The sequence below is a fragment of the Nicotiana attenuata genome, unplaced genomic scaffold (assembly GCF_001879085.1).
Source record: "Nicotiana attenuata strain UT unplaced genomic scaffold, NIATTr2, whole genome shotgun sequence".
NCBI classification, from domain to species: Eukaryota; Viridiplantae; Streptophyta; class Magnoliopsida; order Solanales; family Solanaceae; genus Nicotiana; species Nicotiana attenuata.
In genome coordinates this window covers 112,788-140,247 of record NW_017670547.1, presented here as the reverse complement: position 1 = coordinate 140,247, position 27,460 = coordinate 112,788, and the positions used below count along the sequence as shown (strand labels likewise).

At 38.1% G+C, this 27,460-nt stretch overlaps 1 protein-coding gene across 1 annotated transcript; it reads right to left on the bottom strand.

The window, feature by feature from the left end:
* Window positions 1-944: 944 nt before the first annotated feature.
* Window positions 945-2,640, bottom strand: LOC109240832 (peroxidase 5-like). Its single transcript, XM_019407512.1, has 2 exons — window positions 2,299-2,640; window positions 945-2,034 (listed from the first exon to the last, which is right to left on the bottom strand). The coding sequence occupies exons 1-2, from the start codon at window positions 2,542-2,544 to the stop codon at window positions 1,237-1,239; spliced, it is 1,044 nt and encodes a 347-aa protein (XP_019263057.1). The 5' UTR covers window positions 2,545-2,640; the 3' UTR covers window positions 945-1,236.
* Window positions 2,641-27,460: the final 24,820 nt, after the last annotated feature.

Here is a 27,460-nt window from a genome sequence, read left to right as displayed (position 1 = left end):
ACTCGAATATTGTATTTTACCCCGTAAAAGATTTGGTGTCGTTGTTACTCTGTTGTGTTATTATTATTACCATGAATATTATTCCTGGGCGGGATATTATTTTTCCAATAGAGGATAAGAGAAAAATGGGATCAAAATATCCCACCAATAAAGTGAGTAAATTTAGAATTAATACATTTGCAGAAGTAAAATTTGTTATAATATATAGATAAAAATCTAGAAATTAAAAGTAATTAGTTTTTGTTTTAATTCTCAACTTTGATTAAAAAGAGCGTCAATGATTTTATTTTGAGGTCACATGATGAACAAAGCTGAGTAGTGAGCAAATTCTATTACCGATGCCGCTTGTACAAGTGGCAACTATGCTTTGTTAGGATCAACAATTCAGGTGTCATGCGGAAGCTAGTAAACCAAACCTTAAACGACGATAAAGTAGGCAACAAAAGAGAAATATACCAAAAGAGACACAAACATTTAACGTGGTTAGGTCAATTGACCTACGTCCACGGCGGAGATGAGCAATCCACTACATAAAATAGAGTACAAAATATCGAGAGAACAACCTCACGAAGAGACAAACACAAGTGACACACTAACACTTGTCCCGTAAAGTTCTCCCCATAAACACGACTCTCAAACCCCATATAGCTACATTGTGGATGATGCTGAATGAGAAGGAAAGGAACCTCAATTTATAGAAGTTCAATCATTTTCCTCCAAGAAAAAGGACAAGCCAAATATCGAAGAATTATATTTTCCTTCTAGGAAAAGAAATACTCAATTATGGTAAACATATTGCCCTTTCCTTCTAGAGATACAAAAACCAAATATGGCAAGAAAATTAGGACAACACCTTACAGCTTTTTGACTGAACCCGCTTGTATAAAATTCTGGGTCCGCCACAGATAATAATATCATCAAAAAATTACATCTCTTCTCGTATATTCAACAACGTTTCTGCATATTTATTGTCTCTTGATGATTTAACATGATAGATTTTGGAAATATGATGATTTTCACCTAAACTTGTTTCCAACATCAATTGCACGAATCATTTTAAAACTTAATTCAGAATAGATCTTCCAATATTCAATCGAACAAACATTGGAAAAATTAAATAAACAAAAACAATTGGACACTCATTAGGGAAAAAAAACAGAAGCAATTGGACAAACTTGAACCATCCTTGCAGCTTGAATAGGATGGCAAAGTAGAAACAGTAGTGATTACCATTCCTTATAAATTTAAGGAAGGCAAAAGATTATTGAAATGATTATTGAAATGACAATTCCTCCTTATCTCTCCCTTTCGACCTGTTAGGACATCCAATTGACCCATGTGAATCATTGCAGCTGCAAATTTCTTAGCCCAAACTGAACCATACATAGCATTGAAGTTCACCATTTTAGCAGTTGTAGGATTGGCCAGCAACGTCTGATCAGAAATCAACAACCCCTTTTTACTCTTTAACGCCGCGTAGTATCTATTATCCAACCTGTTTGGTGTCAGGACATCAAGATTTGCAGGGTTCGCGGCTCCTGTACCATTTGTAAGCGCCTCAGGCGGGCAAATGGACTTCAAGAAGTTGGCGTATTCGGGATCAATTGGCAGATTTTGTTGTTTGTTTTGAGGGTAAAGGCGATTAGCAAAAACAGCACAGTGAGCAATGCCAATGGAATGCGCGCCAGATAAGGTCACCATTTCATCAACGGACATACCTTTTCTGGCAAAGCTCTTGCCGAGTTCCTTAGCATCGACGAATGGAGAAGGAAGATTGGTTAATGTTTCAGAATCAATGGAAACACGACCATCACGACGTCCAGCTTCAACATTATAGTTTATATTCCCAACTTTATAGGAACTGTCCCGAGCAGCAAAGGCAAGAATGTCAGCACAGGATACAGTTCCAGGGCATGCAGCCTCAAGTTGTGCTTTTGCTGCATCAACAACCTCGAAACCACGTAAACTGTTCTTGTTAGGAACACCTTCCTTCTCTGAGTTTGGTCCATCCAATAATACTGATGCATCACACCCCTAATCATATAAACAACACACAGTAATAAGGTAATGTAATTATCAAAAGAAAATAAAAACACCATCATGCATGTGAAAATTAAATCAGTAACAGATAATAAGAGGCGGAGATAAGAGTTCTAGCTACAAGTTCCGTAGAATCCAGTAATTAATTCTGGTCAAAACTCTGTGTCTATATATGCATAAATAATTTAATTTCCAGAATCCAGTAAGCTGCCTTTTCTAGAATTCAGGACTCATATACTCAAAAAATTGCATACGTACCCTGACAAAGCAGTCGTGAAAATGTAGCCTGATAAGGCCAGCAGCAATGCCTGGATTACGCGATACGGCTTTGTAAACAACATTTTTCACAATTGCTTCAGCAGGAGGACAGCTATATCTGTAGAAACCTACTCTAAGTGGTGGCCATGCTGTTTTCTTCCCATAGGCAAGAGATTGTACTGAAAAAGATAAAATCAGGCAAGCTAAAAGTGCTAAAACAGAAAGGTTGAAGTTCTTGGAATCCATTTCTGTAAGACTTAATAGCAGCTAAACACTATGGTTTTTTCTTAGTAATTGGCTTTCCTTAAGAGATGGATATAACTAATTATGAACACATTGGAGTATTTATAGTATGAGAAATTCTTTGAACCAATCTATAATTAATTTCAGAAGGAACCGTTCATGTACGTTACAAAAACAAAACATGAATGCCTGTAATACCAACTGTATAGTTGAAGTATTCTTGAGAAAATATTGTCTGACCTTTGAAGGACTCCACAACTTATTTGAATATATTTAGCTTGCCGTCTTTTTTTCCTTTAATTGTTTACCATTAGTTGCCTATAAGTAGAAAAAAAGAGGAAACAAGAATAGAGAATGAAGAAAACAATTTTTATTTGTTTTATAGTATCAACATTCCTTGGAAAATGACTTTATTAACTGCTGCTCACATCCTTAGTTTAAACTGCAGAATATCTTGTGTCATGGTACTGAAAAACGATTCCCTCTTGGAGATTGAGTTGGTCAGTTTATTTTATTAGTTGGTTGCCAATACGTGTAAAATTTCTTACTTCATAGCCAATATGTTATATTCAACTCATTAGGATAACTTTCTTAATTCGTAAGTAGGGGTTTGACTTCTTCTCATTTTGTAGTATTTTTATTTGTGAATTTGGTCCACAAACGCCATTACTATTCTATAACACGTAGAGAAAGAAAATAGAAGGAATCTTGATTCTTTCTTCTTTTTGTTTTAATAAAAAGAAAAAAAGAAAAATTCTGCTTACATATATATTTCTATGAAAAAAAGCTACTAAATATATTACACTAGGCATAGGCATCTAATGAATTTATCGAAAAAACGATTGGAAAAAAATTTAATGAGCAGTAGGTGGCATGTTTTTATGCGTTCTATCTTAGTTTTTTTTTTTTTCCTTTTTGGATTTTCAAAGCGAACCTATCTAATAAAACTATTAGTGTATAAGTTAACCACCTGCTAATTTACTGCATTGACCACTTCTTTAGCTATAGCTAGGATTTTGTTAGTCCTTTATTTTATCAAATAAATCTCCTTATTCAAGGAGTTTGTCCAGCAAGTAATTTAGTCCTCCTCTTGTATTCAAGGAGTTAGTTTAGGAAATTGATTTTTCACACTTGTATTTAAAGGTTGCTTTGATTCAATAAACACATCAGCTTTTTGTACTTCTCTTGTTCTTATACAGTATCAGAGCCGAGAATCCAAGGATTTGCTTATGTGTGCATTCCCGAAACATAGTTGGCCTTGAAAATGATTGTGAGATTTGGATCTGCATACACTTGCAATATGACCTGGTTTGTTGCACTGCTGGCAACGAATACCATCATAAGAGTTGTTGTTCGAAGATCACCCCTGATTTTGTGAATTAAAGCGATTGTTGTGTTGCCATTATTGGTGCCACCATTGCTATTGTTGGAGCGACGATCGTTGCGATTGTTCGAGTTTTTAAATCTGTTGAAAGTAGCAGCACAGCAGTAATCTGGCTGGGAGCTTTCTTTGACTCTTCATGTCTAAAGAAAAGCTCTTGATCAAGTAGCTTCTCATAGAGTTCTTCATACGTAATAGTGGAGTCACGAGCACGAATTGTAGCTGAAATCTCACGAAACTCTGGTCCTAGACCACTCAGGATCTTAACAATGAGTTCAAAGGTTGTGACTGGGGCACCAGCAGTAGAGAGTTCGTCAGTCATGGATCGAATATTATGCAAATATTTAGTGACTGGTTGGAAGTCTTTTGTGAGTCTCGCAAGTCGATCGCGAAGACTAAAAATTCTAGTTTGCGACTTGTTCGCATATGTAGTGTGCATCCATGTTTTTTTTGCTGTATCAGCAGCTGCAAACTTCTTTGAAATTTTCCGCTTTCTTGTCTTATTATATTACGGGAGTACGACAATAGTGGCAATTGTTGGATCAATAGATGCCATAAATGCGTTCTGAATGAGTTTGTCTTGACCAAACCAAAGAGCACATGCAGGATAGGCACTAAGGACTGTGCTAGTTGTGATAGTGCGAGATGGTACAGGAGTAGACCCTAGATGACCATAAAGATCATGACCATGCATAAGCATGGAAAATTGCGCCTTTCAAGTTGCAAAGTTGTGCATGCCTTGTAAATTTATGGGTAATTGTGACGCATGATTAAATTGGACAACCATCGCACCACTATTGTTATCAGCATTAACTACTCCGCTAGTGTTGGCCATTTGTGGAGGGTGGGTGGGAGAGAAAAAGAATAGGATCTTACTCGTTAGAGTTTGTAAAGGCTCTTGATACCATATAACAACAAGAACCACGGTCAACACCTTATGTTTGTTTAGGTTATTCTTTAAATTATTATTGGCATCAATGTTTTGATCCGAATGTTCCAAAATATATTTATCTCAAGATGTAAAAAAATTTGAAAATTATTTTCCTTTTCAGAATATATTTTCAAATATTTTCTTAAATTTTAAAGCCCTTGTGTGGGAAAATCTAACTGAAGCTAACCCAACAAAATCTCTTATTTTTTCTCCTCCCATAACCAGTGAATTACCCAACCCTATACTTATCCCAAATACAGATAAAACCAACACTCACAAAGACACTATCTCATGTACCTACGCTCCAACAAAATCTGCAACTACAGGTACGTCTTCTACTTCTCCTCCTACAAATTCTATTGTTCCTATGTTGCTTGTACCACTGCCTCAACTCCGCAAGCCCCATAACCTTCCCCAAAACCCCTTCTAGTCACAGAACCACAGCAACCTTCTCCTCGTGTTGTGAATCGTTCACAGAACAACATTCACAAATCAAAAATAATCCTTAACTTCATGGCTCACTTATCCTCGACCATTACCCTTACCAGCTTTAAACAACTTAAAAACCACCCAGAGTGGCAGAGAGCAATGAAAAGTGAATCTGATGCATTATTGAATAATCAGTCATGAGAATTGGTCCACGTGACCCCACAAAAAATATTATTTCTTGCAAGTGGTTATACAGGTAAGAAAGAAAGCTGATGGGACATTCGATCACTACAAGGCTCGTCTTGTTGCAAAGGGGTTTACACAATGCCCTGGAATTGACTTACACACCACATTTAGTCCAGTTGTCAAACTAACTATTGTGCATTTGGAGCTTTTGATTACTGTCCAACAGAATTGGCCCATACGTCTGCTTGATGTCAACAACGTGTTCTTGCAGGGTCACCTAGAAGAAGAAGTCTACATGGTCCAACCTCCGGGTTTTGAAGACGAGTAGTTCCCCTCACATATATGTCGCCTAAATAAAGCTATATACGGACTCAAGCAAGCTCATCATCCACTGAATAGGTTGACACTCTTTTTTTCACTTAATGTTAATTTATACTCCTTCTGTTCTATTTTATGTGACACTATTTGCTTATTTTCGTTTTATAAAGAATAACATATTTCTATTAAACTTTTTATTTTATCCTTAATGGAAATGTTGAGATTACATTGCTTGTTCAAGTTAGAGGCATCCCAATGCATGAAGGATGTAGGGTCTGGGGAAAGATCACACCTGAAGTCAGGGCAGACGCACATAACGTGAAGCGGTGTCACGCTACACCGCTTCGTCAAAAAATACTGTGAGGAAACGGAATAGTACGTAGGAAGAAATGACACCACTTGATGATACAAATTTTCTCCTGGCGTGTTTTTTATGTACATAATTTTTCTCTAAGAGGTCATAGGGTTCAAATCGCAACTAACATGTATTTTGTGCAAATATTTGAGAGAGTCTCTATGGTTAAAAATTATAATTAAGTAGAATTGAACTCATGACCTCTTCTAACCAGAGATTCAACAAAACTAGTGGATTAAAGCTATTTACTGTCTAGAAATATGATAATAGAAGTTATTTATTCTTGTTCTTCTATAAATTTCAAAACTGCTTACAAAAATTCTTGGATACGCTCCTGTCCCAAGTTCAAAAAGTCTTTAAGATTATTAGTTCCAAAAGTATTTTTTTTCTTAAATGCCATATTCAGTCAAACACCGCCACATAAATTAAAATGGAGGGTGAAAGTAGTGCTCAAGGGTGGCAGAGATGATTGATTATATATTGTGTGTTGGTATTACTGTATTCAAAATCAAAAAATCAGAGAAGTAGAGAACCATTAATAAACAAAACAGGAAAAATAATTCCGAGCCCACAAGTTGTTTGTGTGTCCTTAAGGAATTTAATCCCCTCACTGTTGCCTAAGGTTTTGGATTAATTCCTCCCAGGATAGAACGGAATAACTTTGCAATACTGGCAATCGAAATTACAGAATATCAGCAAACTCAACAGACGGAGCAAATCACACTTGACACTTATGTTTATTTGAAAATAATGCAACAATATAGAAAAGAGAGGAGAAATTTTCAGATTTTTCATCATAGAAAATTGAGGCCAAGCCTCTAAATTTATAGACAAAGGAAGGGTGATATGGAGAGGTGCAATCCAAAAGGTGGCTCTTCTATTTCCCATTCACACTCTTTAAAGAAAAAATGCAACAATCCCCCACATAAATGGGGAATGAGCATATCTGTAAAAACATGCACGAAAATATAGTGTGATTCACAAGTAAGGATTAATCGCATCTGGATAAGTAGGTTTCCCTTTGAACTTTCCGTAGTGAACTTATGTCGGATATACTCGGTGAATTGATAGAATTGATAGAATTGAACCATCGAGCTTTGGTGTATACCTAGACAACCATAAGTCACACAATCAACCCTTAACCGTCTTTGGTTCTCATTGTTGTGTTTGTTTCAGCCATGAACATCACCTGGTTCATAAGTGCGTAGAGAACTGGCCTTATAGAATTCTTCTTGAAGCGGCTTACACTTCACACTTACATAGGTGATTCCTAAACGGGTTATCCCGTAGATACACTATTTGATATACCTTGTATCAAACTTAGAAAACATTAAAAAGTCTTAACGCTTTATCCTTGGTACTGAACATTGTCTCATCACGAGAATGGACCAAAAAGAAATTTTATTTGACAATGTTGAACCGTCATTAGTGACTTTGTTTGAGCACCTTGAACCTAGATCTTGGGATCTCCAGTCTTCTAGGTAGAGTTACCGCCACAATGACTTGTCCTCGGCCATAGTCACATTCCCCTCGATGATCTTTCAACTACGTCTCTAGTTAGGCCTTTTATAAGTGGATCCGACACATTATCGCTTGACTTTACATAGTCAATTATGATAATTCCCCTAGAGAGTAGTTGCCTAACGGTTTTCTGTCTTCGTCGTATATGACAAAATTTTCCGTTCTACATAATGCTCCCAGCCCTTCCTATTGTCGCTTGACTATAACAATATATATATATATATGTGCCAAAGGTTTGGGCCGAAATGGAATATCTTCCAAGAAATTACGGAGCCATTCAGCTTCTTCACCGGCCTTCTCTAAGGCTATAAACTCAACCTCCACTGTAGAGCGGTCAATGCACATTTGTTTGAACGATTTCCAAGACATCGCTCCTCCACCAACTGTTTAGAATCGGTTGAACCGGTGATCTAATTTGCATCACTATACCCCTCTATTATCAAGAGATACTTATTGTAGTGCAAAGCATAATTTGGAGTATACTTCAAATACTTCAAAACTCGTTTCATTGTCATGAAAGTTCAATGTAAACTTTCTTATGTTGTAGACTAATACGTCTCGACTTTCGATTGCAGATCAGATTATTGACTACACTTAACGTAGCAATAGTGTATTATAACAATAACAGGAATGATTGGCATCAGTTGTGTCCACAACCTTTTAATACATAACACATTTCGCAATCACACCGTCATTTTCAAGTATTTGTATGCTATTTATTCATACGTCTATATGATATGCAAATTATAGCACCTTCATTTATGAAACAAATCCAACTTTCAATGGATTTTGGTCATGTTCATCGGTTGGTTCACCTTATTATAGACCAATGTATTAATACGTTCGTTTATGAACGATCATATTTATACGAGACATACAAACGCACTTTTCATGAAAAGTCACAGCCTTCTAGGTAACACCCTTTCATAAAAGAGCTAAACCTTATAAATATTCAAGAAAGAATCATTTCTGGAAAGGCACGTAAACAACTTTCGTATTTGTAGTTTAATCACTAGTCATCACTAAGACTGAACAAGTAATGAATTCACCGACTACCATATCAATATCCCTAAGGATTCGTGGGGTTCGAAGAATTATATCATCTAATTCTTCAAGATAATATATGCATCACGTCTTATTTCATGTGCCTTTTCTACTATTCATTAATCTTTAAAACCATTTGATACCATTATGTGATCAAATTTCATATGTCATTATTTGGGTGCTTGTTTTAGTCCAAAAAGAGACTTAACACATCTGCATACCTTCTTTTCTTTTCTTTTCTTTTTTTCCAGGAACCACGAACCCTTTAGGTTGGCCCATATAAATTTCTTCCTCCAAATCTCTATTTAAGGAGGTTTGTCTTTATGTCCATCTGATCGATTTCAAGGCCATATGCGACGGCTAACGCTATTAACACCCGAGTAGATGTAATTCTCGTTACCAGCGAGTATGTAAATACTCAAGACCTTCTTGTTGTCTAAATCATTTGAACACTACTCTTACCTTATATTTGTCAATAGTACCATCAACTTTCCATTTCCCTTATGAAAATCCACTACGCAAAGGTTTATTTCCTAGAGGAAGATCAACAAATTCCCAAGTATGATTACTTAATATGGATTATATCTCACTATTGACTGCCTCTTTCCAATATTGTGCTTCCGAGGAAGACAATGTTTCTTTAAACATTTGAGGCTCATTTTCCAACAAGAATGTCAGAAAATCCGATCCAAAGGAAGTAGTTATCCTTTGACTTTTACTACGTCTTGAATTTTTCTAATTCAACGTACTTTCCTTTGCTTCTTCCCGAGTTCGCTTAGATACTTCACTAGATGACTCACATTCCTTTTTATACGGATAAATATTCTCAAGGAATTCAGCATTATTTGATTCGATTACCGTATCAATATGAATATCGGGATTTTCTGATTTATGAATTAGAAAATGATATGCCTTACTATTTCTTGCATATATTATAAAAACGGAATTAACAGTTCTCGATCCGATTTTTATCCTTTTGGGTTTAAGAACTTGCACTTAACCCAAATATCCCTCCACACTTAGAAATATTTCAAGTTGGGTTTTCTTCCTTTCCATTTTTCATATGGAATGGATTGTGTCTTGCTATGGGAAACGTGAATGAGTATTCGGTTAGCTGTAAGCATAGCTTCCCCCCACAAATTTTGGGTAAACCAGAACTTATCAACTAGGCATTCATCGTCTCCTTTGACGTTCTATTCTTTCTTTCGCAATTCCATTAGATTGCGGTGACTGAGGGGCTATCGTTTGGTGAATAATTTTATATTCCAAACATATTTCTTCAAAAGGAGATTCATATTCGACGCCCCTATTACGTTGTTGAGCCAACCCCAAGAATTGTTGTTTGTGTCACGACATAGCCAGAATTAATAAATGGTGAAGTTTTTAATCTTCAAAAACCAATCTGACACATTCAGAATTAATAAACGGTGAAGTTTTTAAATCTACAAACCGAGTAACATCTGATACAACTAGATCTAATAAAAGGTGAAGTTTTTAATCTTCAAACCGAATTATATGTGACACAATCAAATTTAATAAACGGAGAAGTTTTTAATCTTCAAACCAAATAATAAATTGGAGTAGAAAATCACTAAGATTTTAATCTCCAAAACGAGTATAAAGTCACTAGGACTTTAATCTCAACGAACGAGTAGAAAATCACATCGATTTTAATCTCGAATCATGAATAGAAAATTATAAAGATTTTGATCTCGAAGCAGGAATAGAAAATCACAAAGATTTTAATCTCCATAACAAGAGCGGAAAATCACGAGGATTTTAGTCTCCAAAAATAGGGTAGAAAATTACAAGTATTTTAATTTTCTTTTCAAATGGCTTCTAACTAAACCATTGTAACCCCTAAAAAAATTGTTTTACAGTTTGATATTTTATTCTTATCAAACTAACATATGTATAACTTTAAATATAATATATTCATTGACTCCACGAATACTTCAAGTATTAAAAAGCCTCATACTTACAACCTCAGATACTTTTTAGTTTTAAATTTTTATTTCTAACATATAGAAAAAGAAAATTATTCACAAATAATGTACACCTAAGCACAATTTTCTGTAATATATAAAGAAATCTGTGCATATTTGTTAGTAAAGAACTTGTGGCAATACGATTTACTAAAAAAAAAAAAAAGTTTATCCAAACGTTACGATTTTCCGGACCAGAATGTTTAATCCCTTATTTGTTGCCTGATTCGTTTATCTCAGTTTGATTAGAAGTGTGACCAAAAGATTAAGAAAAAAAAATGTGGCTGCACTGATAAGTGGCATTGAAGGAATGATATTCCAAAAACAATTATGTCCTTATATAAATAAGACTCTTTTGACATTTTATGGGAACTTTGTCATGTGGTGGTGAGAAGTCTTCTCACAAAAGACATGGTTACATTAAAGCATAAAGGTGGGATCTTGCGCTTTATAATACAGTTGACATAAGAATTTAATTACTGATTCTTGATCCAAAGTGTGAATCCAAAGTTGAACCAGAATTATAATATTAATGTGGTTTTGGTTATCCAACACTGGACTACAGATAGAAAACCCACATTTTTATGAATGTTAAAGCATAGCAACGTGCCATCGTCCTTTTTTGGATTTGTCGATTGGGATATGACTTTCGTCAAAAGCCATCAGTAACGTAGCCTCGATTATCAGTGCTGCACAAAGTGGCTTTCGAAGATTAAACATTTTTATCTTCTTCGTATCACATTAAATTCCTTAAGCTTGTTGGTACTACTGTGTTCAAAATCAGAAAATCAGAGAAGCAGAGAATTATTAATAAACAAAATAGGAAAAATAATTCCAAGCCCACAAGTTGCTTGTGTGTCCTTAAGGAATTTATTCCCCTCACTGTTGCCCAAAGTTTTGGATTAATTCCTCCCAGGATAGAACGGAATAACTATTCTGCAATACTGGCAATCGAACTTACAGAATTTCAGCGAACTCAACAGACGGAACAAATCACACTTGACACTTATGTTTATTTGAAAATAATGCAACAATATAGAAAAAATGGGAGAAATTTTTAGATTTTTCATCATAGAAAAATGAGGTCAAGCCTCTAAATTTATAGACAAATGAAGGGTGATATGGAGAGGTGCAATCCAAAAGGTGCCTCTTCCATTTCCCATTCACACCCTTTAAAGAAAAAACGCAACATTGTGTATAAACTAATAACGAACATTCCTAGAGTGCTCCTCTCGATTATTTGTTTTTTTTTTTACAATAAAATCGAAAAGGTCATTTCTGGTTTTCCATTTGAATGAAGTTTGCTTAATTGGTGGTGGTATTGAAAAAACAAGATCCACTTGGTATTTGAGTTGGCTTATTTATTTGATTAGTTGGTTGCAAGCAATGTTTTAACAGACGGGGGCGTGAGGCGAAATATTTTACCTCTGACGAGGCGAGGCGTAGGTTTTGAGATATGGTTCATAAGTCCCGCGGATCTTTAAATTTTACTAATTTAAAGATAATATAAAATAAAAAATAATTATAGAAACTTCATAAAATTACAAAATTATAACAAATAATCTATTTAAAATATTTATAAATTATAATTTAACTATAAATAATATGAAAAGTATGACATATATCATAATATGCAAATTAGCTGCAACGTCGATATAACTCAAATATCAAAAGTAATGTATTCGATGCGAAATCTTATACGTATCTCTTAAGGAGTATTGAATCTTGAAAGAATTTCAATATTATAATTTGATTTTTTTTTAAAAATACTCCTTTTATTTAATATACTTTCTATTTGAAAGAGAATTTATATAAAAACATAATTCACAATTTAAATATGATTCTCTAGCATCATTTATTTTTAAGTTTTAACAAGTTAATAAATTGACACATAATTCACCATACTATACCATGATAATTAATTATTTGTAAATAGTTACTAGCTAATACTAAGCTATTAAATTAATAAGTATTGAATATAATATTTAGGAAAATAATTATAAAAATATTTATGGACTATTATATAATAAAAACATAACAAAAGTTAATAAATAAATACTGTTAAATGAAAGATTTATTTAAAATTTAGTATCATAGCAGTCTTAGTGGATAACGTGTAATAATTTTTATTTAATTATGACTTAAAATACGCTCAACTAAATAATTTATGATTAAGAAAAAACTAATTCTGAATAGTCAACGAAGAAAATTTGAGAATTTACAATATTAGTTACACACAATTGCATAAAGTTCTATTAGGCGAGCCTAGTATGCTGGGCGTTGGGCGTGTCCGAAGCGTATGCCCCGACGGCTGAAACGTAAGTCTCACGAACTAAGCCCCATACATAAGCCCAAAGGCAGTTTACGAGTGTTCCGCTCCAACACGAATTCCGGGCGAGTTCCAATTCTTCCTTTTAAAACAGAGGTTACAAGTACGTGTTAGTATCTTTATGCATTCCACGTATAGTATTTGTTAACTCATGGTCATTATGATAGCTTTCTTAATTTGTAATAAGGGTTTGACTTCTTGACTTTCCTCTTTCATCGTAGTCCACAAACTCCAACATTCCTATTCTATAGCAAGTAGGGCAAGAGAAAATAGAAGGAAGCTTGATTCTTTGATTTTTTGGATTTAATTAATAGAAAAGGACAGATTCTACTTTCATATATTATACTTCGAAGAAAGAAAAAATACTACCAAAAGTAGATTATACGTCCAAATTATTGCATCATTTAGCTACATTATATATGTATGTAGGTTACCTCCATCAGCAATGACTCATCTTCTCCCACTATTTCGAGAGTGCTCAACCATAACATACAGACGCTCGTTCATGGCCAGCAAAAACAAATAACGCAATAAGTTTCAAAATTTAACGATAATGCAATGCATTAGTAATATCTTCTTTTTTTGTTTCTTCTTCTTCCTCAATGCCCCATCCTTCTCCTCACGGATATTTATTTATAAATCTTGCCATGATTATTGCATATATGTAGGAGACTATTTTCAAAGTAAGTGTATTTAGGATAATGAAAAAGGAAATAAAAAGAACATATTAACTGAAACACATAATAATTTTTATTGATTAAACAATGGGATGAACCTTTATCAACATGTATATCAGTCTAGTTACTTAAGAGGGTAGAGGTACTCCAGAAAAGAGTAGGGCACTGAGCACATAGAGATGTATATGCAAACTCTTGTAAAAAGGAATGATAGATCAAGTATGCAAAGACAGATTAATTATTTAAATATTACTAATAAAATTATGATATACTCACAATTATTCAGTACCAGCTTATTAGAATAAAATCTCCAAAAACGATGAATATCAATATATCACAAGCATGTACATGAATCTCATAGTTCCTATCAATATAGACACAAATAAGGATCTTGGTTGTATATACCACAATCCAATTTAGAGAGTAATCCAATTAGAATAAATAGATTTAATAGAAGACTGGCCATCTAGAAATTGTTTGTATTTCTGTAGATGAATCTGCAGGTATATATTATTTGCCAATGGCAACTCTTCAAATTCTTCGGCTTAAGTTTAAAGAAAAAAGAGCTTGGTTTACTTTTTTTTTTTTTTTTTGGGTACAGAGAAGCTTGATTAACGTACCATTTTAAGAAGGAATCATTTAGATTTTATTATTTCATCAATTACAACGCTTCAAATTCTTCAGTTTTGGAATTCACGAAAAGAAGCTTGGTTAATGTACCAATTTATGAAGGAATTACTCATTCTTCTATCGGGCGTTCAAGTACATCAATAATCCAAGGCTAATTTTGTCTATTATAAGAGTAGATGAAGGATAAAATGGTCATTTAATTTTTTATGAATATTTTGGTAATTCAACTTTACACTTTAGAGCTTACCACCTTTAGTATCATATAATATAATATGATGATGATTACTCTACTCATACTCTACTTTTTCTTTGTATTATTATATGTTTATTCTTTAAATTGCTGGTGTGTAACATTATGAAAAAATAAAAAATGATACAAGCTATCTAAAGATTGTATAGACTAAAATAATATAATACAATACAATACGATATGATACGCCAAGTTAAGAAACAATATGTAACAAGCATCCAAACAAACTGTTAAGAACGAGCAATTTGAAATCCCAATTATATATGCCAATAGGAATTTAACTTCTTCTCTTAGTGAGCTCTTGCTGGAGAAACTAGTTAGTATCTCAAAAAAAAAATCTCCTTCATTAATTAGAATTGGCTCCCTTTCACTTTATTATTTTATTATTTTGAGAAAACCTCACTTTATACCTATTAATTTCAAACTATTTACCCTTTAATGCTCAGGCCCAAACTATTTACTACTCCTACCCATGCTGCCCAAACTATTTACCCTGTTATTTCCCAATAATATGAAGGAGTAATAATTGGAATCACGTGCAGCTTGTCCCTCATCTCAACTGTTTCTCCAACTCTTACCCCACTCTGCTCTTTTTTTATTTGAAGCAAAAACGACAATCCAATTTCAGCAATCAAAAATTCAAATCTTGTATTTAGAGATGCTATACTTTCTGTATACACCGGTAAGCTTCCCAGTTGCAGCCTTCTGATGGAAAGAAATCATCAGTCTTGAGCACTCCCTGTTATATAAAAAAAAAAATCGAACCACAACACTCAGAGGGCTCTCTTTGTATATTCGATAAAAACAATTCATTCATTCAAACAAAGAAAAGTAGATAATGCTTACAAAAACAATTCTTTCTCTTCACCCAAACTAGTTTTTGGAGATTTTGTGACGACCCAAAGGGGTCATCACCTGTATTCCTACTCCCTCTGTACTTCTGAGGCCCTGGAAACCTCACTTGGGGGTTGCCTCGACTTGTGTGCACAGTCCGGGCGCGTAACCGGAAAGTTTACATGTGAATTTGTGAGAAAAATAATAAAATTTGATGTTTTAAATTGATCGAGTTTGACTTTGGTCAACGTTTTGGACAAACGGACCCGGACTCGTGGTTCGACAGTCCCGGAGGGTCCGTAGGAAACTTTGGGACTTGGGTGTGTGCCCGGAATCAAATTCCGAGGTTCCATGTCCGAGAAATGAATTATTGTGTGAAATTGTTTTCTGAAAATAATTAAAGAATTTGAAAGTGTTATTTGTTTAGAAGACTGTGTTGTTGGGCTCGTATTTTGGTTCCGACACCCGGCACAAGTCTTAAATGTGATTTAAGCAATTGCTGTAAAGTTTGGTAAGATTTGGACGTCGTTTGACGTGTTTTGGACAAAAACTCTAAACTTGATGTCTTATGAAAATTGGGACGAAATCATGGGTCTTGAGGCCTAATTTGATGATTTCGATGTTGTTTTGGCGATTGGATCGCACGGATGAGTTCGTACGATATTATTGAGTTAGTGTGTATGCTTAGTTTGGAGCCCCGAGGGCTCGGGTGAGTTTTGAGTAGGTCCCGGGAGGCCTTAGGCTTAAAGTAACAGATTATGCAGTGTTGCAGGCCCCAGCGCGGCCGCGGTCATTCCCGCGCGGTCCGCACTGGAAGCCACGCCGCCGCGGTGCAGTCCGCGTGGTCCACGTGGCCAGATTCAGAGGGGTCCTCATCCTTGGTTTGACCAGCGCGGCCACGCACCAAGTTCGTGCGGTCCGCGCTGGGAGATTCAGAGAAGGCCCCAGGTGCAAGACACCAGCGCGGCCGCGCACCAAAATCGTGCGGTCCGCGCTGGGTAGGTTCAGAGAGTTGTTTTCCCTCCCTTCCTCGGCGCGGCCGCGGAGCATTTTTGCGCGGTCCGCGCCAGTCCTTCAGCAAAGTATATAAATCTGAGATTTTCAGTCATTTTGCACTTTTTCAAAACCCAAAACATAAGAGGCGATTTTCCAAATGATTCTTCTCCTTCAAAATGATTGGTAAGTTATTTCTAACTTATTTTCCTTGCTTCTTAACATCTTTAAACATAATTTCAACTTCAAAACAAAGATTTTAATGGGGGAATTTGGGAATTTAGGGTAGAACTAGGGTTTCAAAATTTGGGGGTTTTGTACCTCAATTTGAGGTCCGATTCTAAAATAACTTTTATATCTGAGTTCATGGGTGAATGGGTAGTCGGATTTTGGTTCGAACCTCGGGTTTTGACCACGTGGGCCCAGGGGCATTTTGGGGATTTTTTAATAAACTTTGGGAAATTCACTTTTCATGCATTCAAATTTATTAGATTAGCGTTTGTTGATACACTCAAGTAATTTGTGACTAGATTCGAGCGGTTTGGTGGTGAATTCGAAGGGTAAAACTATACTAGAGGATTGAGTTGAGTTTGGAGCATTTGAGGTAAGTGTTTGTTCTAACTTTGGCTTGAGGGAATAGGATTAGGATGTTATTTGCTACTTGCTAAATGTGGAGTACGGTGTATAGGCATGGTGACGGTTATCTATGCACCGGCGTCTAGCATGACCGTGAGTCTTAACTGCTTTTAATTCGAATGACGTGACAAAATTTCCCGGTTAAATTGATAAATTTCATATAATGTGAACGGTTGAGGAAGAATTGTGATTGGTATATTTTGGAGCGTTGGCTCGAACAAGAATGTGATAGTCGAGAAAGAAGTGATTTAAAAGAGGATGTGTTGTGATTATTCCCTTGCCGGGACGTGTAGACTATTATTATGTACTCTCCCTTGCCGGGATATTTGGGCTGTTAGCTGTACCCTTGCCGGGTTAAAGTGTTATGTTGTCGAATTCCCCTAATGGGGCCTTCTTTACAAAGTCAGATATTTTGAATTAAGAAATGGGATCGTGTGGCGCGCCGACCACCTATAAATGAGCTATTGTATTGAGATAGTTTCGTCGTTATATCCGTTGATCTGTGTTCGCTGTATTTTTCCCCGAGCATGCCCCCTTCCCTTTTTTAGTTGATATTCTCTGTTGTTATTTCTGTTGCCTTTGTATATATATATCTGCACAGGTTGTTTTTGGTAGGTCCTGTCTAGCCTCGTCACTACCTCGCCGGGGTTAGGCCAGACACTTACCAGCACATGGGGTCGGTTGTGCTGATGCTACACTTCTGTGCTTTTTGCACAAATCACAGTACCGGAGCAGGAGCTTTTGGACATTAGTAGGAGCGTTGGGAGCTTACTTCAGTCCGGAGATTTCCGAGGTAGCCTTGCTGGCGTCCGCATGGCCCGGAGTCTCTCTTATCTCTGTCTTTCGTTTAATTTCCCTTGTATCGGATCAGACAGTAGTGTATTCTTATTCAGACTTTGTATTTAGCATTCAGTAGAAGTTCGTGAGTTAGTGACATCAGATCTGGGTAGAAGTGTATTTGAATTTCCGCACTTGGTTTCAGTTATTTATGTTTCGAGACTTTCGCTTTTATATTAATTGCCTCGTTCTTCTTTATACTATTAATGTTGTTGAGAGAAATGTTAAATTAATTGGCTTGCCTAGCTTTTATTAGTAGGCGCCATCACGACTCCCGAGGGTGGAAAATCCGGGTCGTGACAAGTTGGTATCAGAGCACTAGGTTACATAGGTCTCACAACTCACGGACAAACTCGGTAGAGTCTGAGGGATCGGTACGGAGACGTCTGTATTTATCTTCCAGAGGCTACAGAGTTAGGAAAACTTCACTTCTCTTCTTTCTTGTCGTGCGAATCTGTTTCCCCAAATACTGATTGTCTTTCCACTCTGTTCTTTCGCAGATGGCGAGAACACGTGCTTCCTCTTCTACCGCGCAGCAGCCCGAGCCCCCAGCAGCAGTCCCAGAGGTGGAGCCTCATGTTGATTATGATGAGGAGGCTCCAGCCCCAGCAGCTCCGGTGGGCCCAGCTCAGGTCCCAGAGGGGTTCATAGCCACCCCAGTTCTTCAGGACGCTCTGGTCAGATTGGTAGGCTTTGTGGAGAGCGTCACTAGAGCGGGTTTGCTTCCAGTAGCACCAGCCACTTCTCAAGCGCGAGGAGGGGTTCAGACTCCTGCTACACGTACTCCGGAGCAGGTAGCTCCCCAGGAACAAGTTCCCGTGGTTCAGCCAGCGGTGGCAGTTCAGCCGGGTATTGTGACTCAGACCGGCGATGGAGCGGCTATGTCCTCAGATGCTTTTTGGAGGCTTGATAGGTTCTTCAAGATCTTCACCACCACATTCAGTGGTGCTTCTTCAGAGGATCCACAGGATTTCTTATTCAGCTGCCATGAGATCCTCAGGACTATGGGCATTATGGAAACCAATGGGGTCGACTTCGCCACCTTTCGGCTTGCAGGGTCCGCCAAGACTTGGTGGAGGGACTATTGTTTATCTAGACCAGCAGGGTCGCCAACATTGACATGGGATCAGTTTGCAGAGTTGTTTCTGGAGAAGTTTCTCCCAGTTACTCAGCGAGAGGCTCTCCGCAGGCAGTTCGAGCGCCTCCAGCAGGGCACTATGACAGTCACGCAGTATGAGACTCGGTTCATTGATTTGGCACGCCATGCTATTGTTATACTCCCCACAGAGCGAGAGAGGGTACGGAGGTTTATTGATGGATTGATTCAGCCGATCCGTCTCCAGATGGCTACGGGAGCTGGTAGCGAGATTTCTTTCCAGGAGGCGGCCAATGCATCCCATAGAGTTGAGATGGCTCTTGCACGGGGAGGTGGTCATGGGTCAGACAAGAGACCCCGTCATGCAGGTAGATTCAGTGGTACCTCGTCTGGAGGTGGGGATTCTTATGGTGGAGGCCATCCTCCGAGACCCTTTCAGTCAGCCCTACAAGTCTCACATGGTACTTCAGGTGGTCGTGGCTCTCAGCCGCAGTCTTATGACCAGCAGCTTTTCAGTTCACCATCAGCACCTATCAGCGCACCACCACTCCGTTATTCTCAGCAGCCGAGAGCTTGTTACACGTGTGGCGACACGAGACATATTGCCAGGTATTGCCCTCGAGCTTCTGACAGCTCTTAGCAGCAGGGTCTTCGTCCTATGATTCAGGCATCAGGTGATCCACAGGCCGCCCGGCCAGCTAGAGGCGGGGGTAGAGGCCATAGAGGTGGAGGTAGAGATCATAGAGGTGGAGCTCGGACCGCCAGAGGTAGAGGCCAGCCAGCAGCCGATCGTCCCAGAGATATGGTTCAGGGAGGTGGGGCCCAGCCACGGTGTTATGCTCTTCCAGCCAGGCCAGAGGCTGAGTCTTCAGATGCAGTTATTACAGGTACTATTCTGGTCTGTGATAGGGATGTCTTCAGTGCTATTTGACCCTGGGTCTACGTATTCATATGTGTCGTCCTATTTTNCGTGGAATTAGAAAAGGAACAAGAAATAAAGAAAAAAATAAAAATAAAAAAATAAAGAAGGAGTCAAATTTGAGTGTGAAATAAGTTATGGTAAAAATATCAATAATACAATTTGGGCAAAAATAAATGAATAAAAGAGAAAAAAATATGAAGAAAATGAGAAAAAAAGAAGGAGAAAAAAAGAAAAGAAGCATAGAAATAAAAAAGAATTTGAGAATAAAGAAAAAATTCCCCACAAAAATTACTATGGGTAGGAAATGTAATTAGTTTATGGGTAGAAAAACAAATGGATAGACAAGGGTAAATAGTTTTATTTTTGTGGGTAACTGTGTCAAAACCCCTTTTATTTTGCCTTACCTTGAAATGGCAAGAACTAGACAATACAGATTTATTAGGGATTTTTCTTGTTATCAAAATTTTAATATACTAGTTGATTGTTATTAAAATCCTAATACGCTAGGTATTAGTTAGCTGTTACCTAACACCTATAAACATGATATTTTGGAGAGGAGCTAATTATTACATTTTCTAAGACCTTCCTGTTTCTCCTATTTTTTCTAAGCTGGGTTTTGTTTACCCTCAAAATCGGATAGTTGAATTTGTTTGTGGTTTTAAGGATACGTGGATTAAATTGACACAAAAAGATAAATTGAAAATACAATTGAAACAAGCAATGGAAAAGTAAATTCAAGGGAAAAGGGCCAGATTTGTCCATCAACTTTAAAATATTATCTATATTTATCCTTCATTATACTTTCGGGTCATATATATCCCTACCGTTAACAAAGTATTCAAATTTACCCCTATTGTTAATGGTACTCCAACGCGGCAGTGGGTCCCGCTGTTAAAATGCCACAATGGACGTCACATGTGTATATTAATTTTTTTATTTTTTGATAAAAAAAATTCAAAGTCTTGTCCTTCGTTGCTTATACCTCCATTACCCTATGTATTTTGGAATGGACAGTAAAAGGCTACAATTTCTAGTTCACATATCAAAACAAAATGAAATTTATCCCTTTGTACTTACATTCACATACGACTGAAATGGTACAACAAACTGTGAAATCACACGACCCATTAGGTGGATCCAGATGAAGAAAGACAATTCTTGGATTGAGTAAACAAGAAAGGGAATCGATTTGCTAAAACAGGAACCCAATCGCAAGACGTAAGCTGTAAGGTGAGTGTATTGATTTTTGAATGAAATTTAAGAAAAAATTCTGAAAAAATTAACCCAAGATAATAAGAAAGAATCATGTTTTTCTTCTTTTTTATTATTCTTGTATTAAAATGTTCAAAACAATTGAGAAATGCTAAAGTAGAATAGGTTTGTTTACTAGATTAAATTTTATTTTAATGAGTACTCTAAATATCCCCACTTATCTTTCTGCGAGGGATTCTGAGTTTGTAAAAATAATTGATAGAACAACCAATTTATAGGGTAATGGAGTACGAGTAACGAAAGAGAAGACTTTGAAACAGGTTTTTTTGTTACTTCAACATACACATGTGGCATCTATTGTGGCATTTTAATAGCTGGGTCCACTGCCACTTGGAGAACCGTTAAAAAATAAGGGTAAATTTGAATACTTTAATAACGGTGGGGATATATATGGCCCGAAAGTATAACGGAGGTTAAATATAGATAATATTTCAAAGTAGAGGGATATATTTGATCCTTTTCCCTAAATTCAAACCGCACAACTTGAACAGTTACAGCCTTAGAAAAATCTATCACACTTCAACTGGATGTAATTCGATCGATATCAAGATACTGCAGAACAAGAGCTTAAAGAAAGAAAATAATAATAATGCTTTGGAATGTGTGTTACAATGTGTTTTACAAGTAATCAGACCCCCTTTATATAGCAGGGGAGTCCTACTTTAGGTACAATTCTATAGAAGGTAAAAATCTCCTAATTTGCTGATTTGTCGGTTCCTCATTCATATGTGCCGAGATTCCCGCCGTAATATCCAATCAGTCACGGATATTTTGGCCTTATGTTATTCGCTCTTCTGTTGGTTACACTGACAACGTTTTCTCGAGCTTGTTCGGGGTCAAGGTCAATTCCGGGATCACAGACTCAATATTCTGGAGGACGGACATTCTGATCTCGGGTTCTGGCCCTGTGGGGCCGGGGGTCGATCTTTAGTCCCTCATGTTCCGAGTCCGGTCTACCACGTCGTAGACGATCCCGGTTTCTACCGTATACAGATAGTCCCCTCGTTTTTCGGAGAGTAGACGATGACAAACAACATGAGCTCCCGATTCTCAGCTCGATATCATGCGATAGAAATGACAAAATAAATGAAATGTCACGTCAGTCAAGTTTTAATGGCATTAAATGCTCGTTAGTTGTCGTTCGGCCACTCCTGGATGCGAACCGTCGTTTGAAAACTATAAGTACCCCCTTCTTTATTCATTCAAACTTTACTTCCAAATTCTCTACCCTTGCTTCATAGAAATTTCTCTATTTTCTGGCACGTATTCTCTGATTTCTTGAGATCCTTTGTGAAGAATTTTGCTTGTCTCCCCCCTAAATCATCAAGCGTACTGCTCTAACTTCCTCTTCTTCTTTTTTCCTCCATTTTAAAAAGAAATGGCGAAGACTTCAAAAACCGTTGCCCAAAATGAAACTACTTCTACATCATGGTCGGCTGGCGAGGAGACCGTTCCACATACTGCTGTTGAGGAACCAGCGGCGGAACCTCTTCTGAGCACCTTCATCCCTGGTGGGTGCTCGGTAACCGTCGATTTTAAGGTTGAAAAAACTCCCTCCGTACCCGGACGATGTGAGAAGGTCTCGAGATACGTGTGCTCGATCACCAAAGAAATCCTCCACACGGTCAAAAAGGATGAAAACTAGGTTGATAAGCACGTGGTGGTTCCCGGACCCGATGAAGATATCGTCACTCACGTCGAGGGATACTTAAGTGTTTACACTTATCCCTTTACAATGGGCCCATTGCACCCCGTTATCATCCACTTCTACAAAAGATACGAGGTATGCCTCGGTCAAATTCACCCTTCATTCTGGAGGATCGTGATCCTCTTTCGGTTCTTCATGAGCAAGATTGATGGATGACCTTTCACCGTCAACCACCTCATGCGCCTATACAATCCCCGACTCTCTCAGGGGAATGATCAAGCATGCTCGTCGGGCTAGTAAAGCCCCATTCTCGAGTATCGATGAAGATCGAGATCGAGGGTAGTTAGGCCGTTTTGTCTGAGTGAGAACCTCAGACATGATCCCGGCAGAGTGCTTGCCGTTCCCCAAGAAGTGGAACACAAAACGTAAGTAAAATTTTAGTTTTCCAAAATTTTATTTTACTCTCTTTTCCTTCTTTCTTATTGGTGCTTGGTGGTGGTGCAGCTGTTGCTTGGGTCCCGAATGCAGCCCCTCGACTCAGGGAGTGGGTCGAGGGCATAGTGTCATAAAAGCCATTTTCCGAGCGCGCATGGCGCAGACTTTAAAAGGCCAGTGGGAGGCCCGTTCTCATGGTGAGATTTGCTTTCCTACGTGAGTAATACTTGGGTCTTTTTTTTTTGCTGCTGGGTTCTTATCTGTTTCATTTCCCTTTGTAGGTTTATCTAAGGACGTCACAATGAGGCCTCCATCTGGTGACGAGGATTGCCCACCGAGTCCCCTGCTCCGAGACAGGGTGATTAGAAGAAAATAAAAAGGCTCCGAATTTAGAAAAGAAGAAACCGAGGAGAAGGTAGGTGTGCAAATCTAAAGAAAGTACCAATTCCCGAGTTCCATCATCGGACACTCTCCACCGGCTGAGGGACGAATCCGAAGAAGAAGAAGCCTCTAAACTGGTGGCCCGCGTGCAGTCACAACTCGAGGGACAAGGGGACTCCGAACAGAGAGAGGCGAGGCCGATCTGCCACAAACCGGGGAGGCCGATGAGGAGACTGTGGCCGAGTCTTCGGAAATAGAGAGGGGCAAGGCCGTTTTGGCTCAAGTTAGGGAGGTCGACAAGGAAGCCGTGGATGGTGATTCCCGGGAAGTGGGAAATGCCCCGAAGGATGCACTCGGTGTAATAGACCTCCCCAAGTCTCCTTCGTTAACTGAGTCTATGCTTAACGAGGCTCAGATGATGTAAGGACCCCCTAGCGAGGGGCCCCAAGGGGCGGCAAACCCCTTACACAATTTTTTTGATGGCGAGTCTCAACCTCCACGGAGGACGTCACCAGGTTGGGTGACTTAGCAGTGCCAAGGAAGAGTCTATCTTCGGGAACAAGCAGGCCTTCCTCAAGTCCGAAACTAGTCAACCAAATCCCAGCTCCGAGTGTGAATCCTGACCAAAAGCGGTCGATTGTTATGTCTATTCCGGAAGATGCCCGTCTCCTCTCTACCACTATAAGGGTGGCCAATTACCTCCGGTGCTTGGTGACCGAGGAAGACCAAGCCAAAATGAACGAGGTGGAAGCGCCCTGCCTGTTCAATGAAGCTCAACAGGCGTTAAACCGGGTAACTTCAGATACCTTTTGATGACTTCTAACATTTACTTAGATCAATTTATAGATGATTATAACTTCTTTCTTTGTGGCTGTAGGCCTCGGTGCTTCATCACGAGACTTTTCTCCGATATTGGGCAGAGCTAAACCAGTATGAGGCCGAGATTCGGGGCTCGCTGAGAAGAGAGATGCTTATAAACTTCTCAGCGAGCAACGTGAAGGGGAGGCTAAGAGCCTCCAAGCTGAGCTAGAGGCGGCTCGAAAAGAGCACGCCAACCTGGTGGAAAAGGTAAATATCTTTGAGATTAGTGACAAAGATCTAGACTCGGTGACTAACACTCCGACCCTGCAGGTCCAACAGAATCTCGATAGGATTGAACAACTTCGGGCAGAGATGGACGCGGTTAGGGGTGTTCATGGTTCGGTTTGGATCGGTTTTTGAAATATTAGAACTAAACCAAACCAATTAAGTCGGTTTTTCTCGATTCGGGTTATGTCGGCTTTTGTCGATTTTTTAATTTTTTCGGTTATTTGTCGTTTTTTCTTAAATATAAGACATACACTACCAAACACATATTATGGCGACCACATTTTCAACGTAACACTATCAAGTCAATTGCCCTTTGAGAAATCTATTACTCCATCCCTTTCATATTCTTTGAGGTAGTTTGACTCTACACGGAGTTTAACAAAAAAGAAGAAGACTTTTAAAAGTTGTGGTCTTAAAAGCTTAAGGGGTAAAAAGTTTGTGGGGTCATGCCATTTTTGTGGCTATATAAGCTTCTCATTAAGGGCAAAAAGGGTAAAATGAAGAGTTTAAAGTTGAATTATTTCCAAATTTAGAAATGTGTCATTTATTTTGGAACAGACTAAAAAGGAAAGTACCTCATTTAATATGAAACGGAGGGAGTATTTACTAAAATATATTGATGATAATTGAATCAAATAGTGATGAATAATTCAAGGACTCAATTAAAAATACATTTTTTAGCATGAAATGGATTCTTAGACTTAACAAAAGAAAACTACCAAACAAACTAGAATATAAAGGTAAAAAACAGTACTAAAAGTGCAAACGATTAACGTATACCATAAAAATTTTGAAACTTTGTATAAAAATATACAGATATATAGGTCCAATAATAAATTTAAAATAGCTACTCCTATAGTCGGTTTGGTTTGGTTTTTTTTGGTTATTTTTTTATTAAAACCAAAACCAAACCAAATTTGATCGGTTTTTAAAATTCAAAACCCAAACCAAACCAAACCAAAAAGTATCAATTTTTTTGGTCAGTTTGGTTTCGTTTTCGATTTGGTTCGGTTTTTCGGGTTTTAATAAACACCCCTAGACGTGGTAAAGGCCGAGGCCGAAGAGTGGAAAAGTAAAATGGACCGTTTGCCTCAAAAAATGAGACTGCCCGGGCACAATTGGCTTCGGTTGAGGTCCAGCTTCGAGTTGCAAAGGAAAACGCCTTGGTGCAGGCCAAAATTATTGAGGAGCTCCAGTCTCATCTAAGTTCGGCCGTCTTTGATCGAGAAAATCTGGCCAAGGAGCTTGAAACGGCCAAGTTGGAGGCCGAGGTGGTAAAGTTGATGCCGATGAGATGTGGCCCAATATAAGTTCGATGCCGAGGCGGCCCAAGTTCGAACAAAGGATATCGTCGAGCACGCGAAGCTGCAATCTTGAAGGGAGGCCCTCGAGAAAATTCATGCTCGGGTTCGACTTATCGGCTGAAATTGAGAGTGCCAAGGAGCTTGAAGCCGAGGCCAAGAAGTTGGCTTATCCCGAGGATGATGAAGATTCCGAGGGTGGAGGAGACCCCGAAAGTGATGAGGCAGCCCCGGCGAAGACTAGGCCACTTAGGGTCTTTTCAGATGTTTTTGTTTTTTGCTTTTTTGTTGAGGCCATTTGGCCTTTGTAAAAATTTGCATCGGGGCTATTTGGCCCTTGTAAAAAAATTTGATATGTATATAAGATTTTTTCCCTTCAACAACTTCTGAATTTTTCCTTTGCTTTATTATTTATATTTGCAAAGATCAAAATGCCTTAGCATGAAATAGTTAGGTTACGCTCGGGGGTTCGAACAAGCCTTGCCTTCAACATTATTTTGTTTTAAGGCATCGTGGGTGTTCGGTGTGACCAAAAATTTTCCCCAAAGTACTTATACATTTTCATATTTCAGTTTGCCGAGGGTAGCCTTTAGAATCGATTAAGAAATTTTAAGGCCTTGTTATTTATGTCACGGGTCTCGGACGTCTTCGAGCCATTTTAATATGGTCATAGCCTTTTTAGTTCGGGGGTTGCCCAGTGGACTCATTATCTCGAGTTATCCGGACTTGCCTAAGATAACAGTCCCCGAGTAGGGATGGCTGTAACCTTTAAAGTTCGGGCGTTACCTAATAGGTCTTATGCCCTCGGGCTTCGATAGCCCGGGCCGTCCGAGTTTATCTTTGGACGGCAATCCCCGAGTGGCAGTGATTGATTGAATTCGAATTAAGGCAGCCCTTGGGCTCGATACCTTTAGGGGATCAGATGTAGGAAATTTCTTAAGAAATGAAAAAAGGAATTTTTTTAAAGGACCAAATGTTTATCCGCAAGGTAGAGACTTCTTTTTATTCTTGTGTAATAGTTACACATGTGTATAAGTTTTTTGCCAGGGATCGAGTAGTCTATGTGGGCACGGTTTATTTGACTGTTTGACCCTTACAGTAAATCATATCGATCGAGCCGAGACCATTCAATCACAAAGTCTATGTCCTTGCTAAAGTCATTATCCGAGGTTAATGCCCCCAGTGTCTGAGGTTGATCATAGAGAAGCTTCGGATACTATTTATGTGATCTTTGACATCGATTCCTGACTGGCCTTCGATTCTAAGTTAGCACGATCCACTGTTGCCTCGTGAAAAACCTTGCTAGAAAATCCATATGGGACAAAACCAATTCAAGGGAAAAAGAGTGCAATGCATGCTTTCAAGCCTAAGAATTGTACTGTTCCTTGCTAGTTACCTGCATGTGTTAGTTCAAAAATAAGTAAGAAGGAATGAATGGG

Excerpts from the sequence above, each read along its gene's own strand:
- LOC109240832 (XM_019407512.1), bottom strand. The coding sequence starts at position 2,544 with ATGGATTCCAAGAACTTCAACCTTTCTGTTTTAGCACTTTTAGCTTGC. Across the intron at positions 2,035-2,298 it reads TTCACGACTGCTTTGTCAGG|GGGTGTGATGCATCAGTATT; the intron begins GTACGTATGCAA and ends TTATATGATTAG.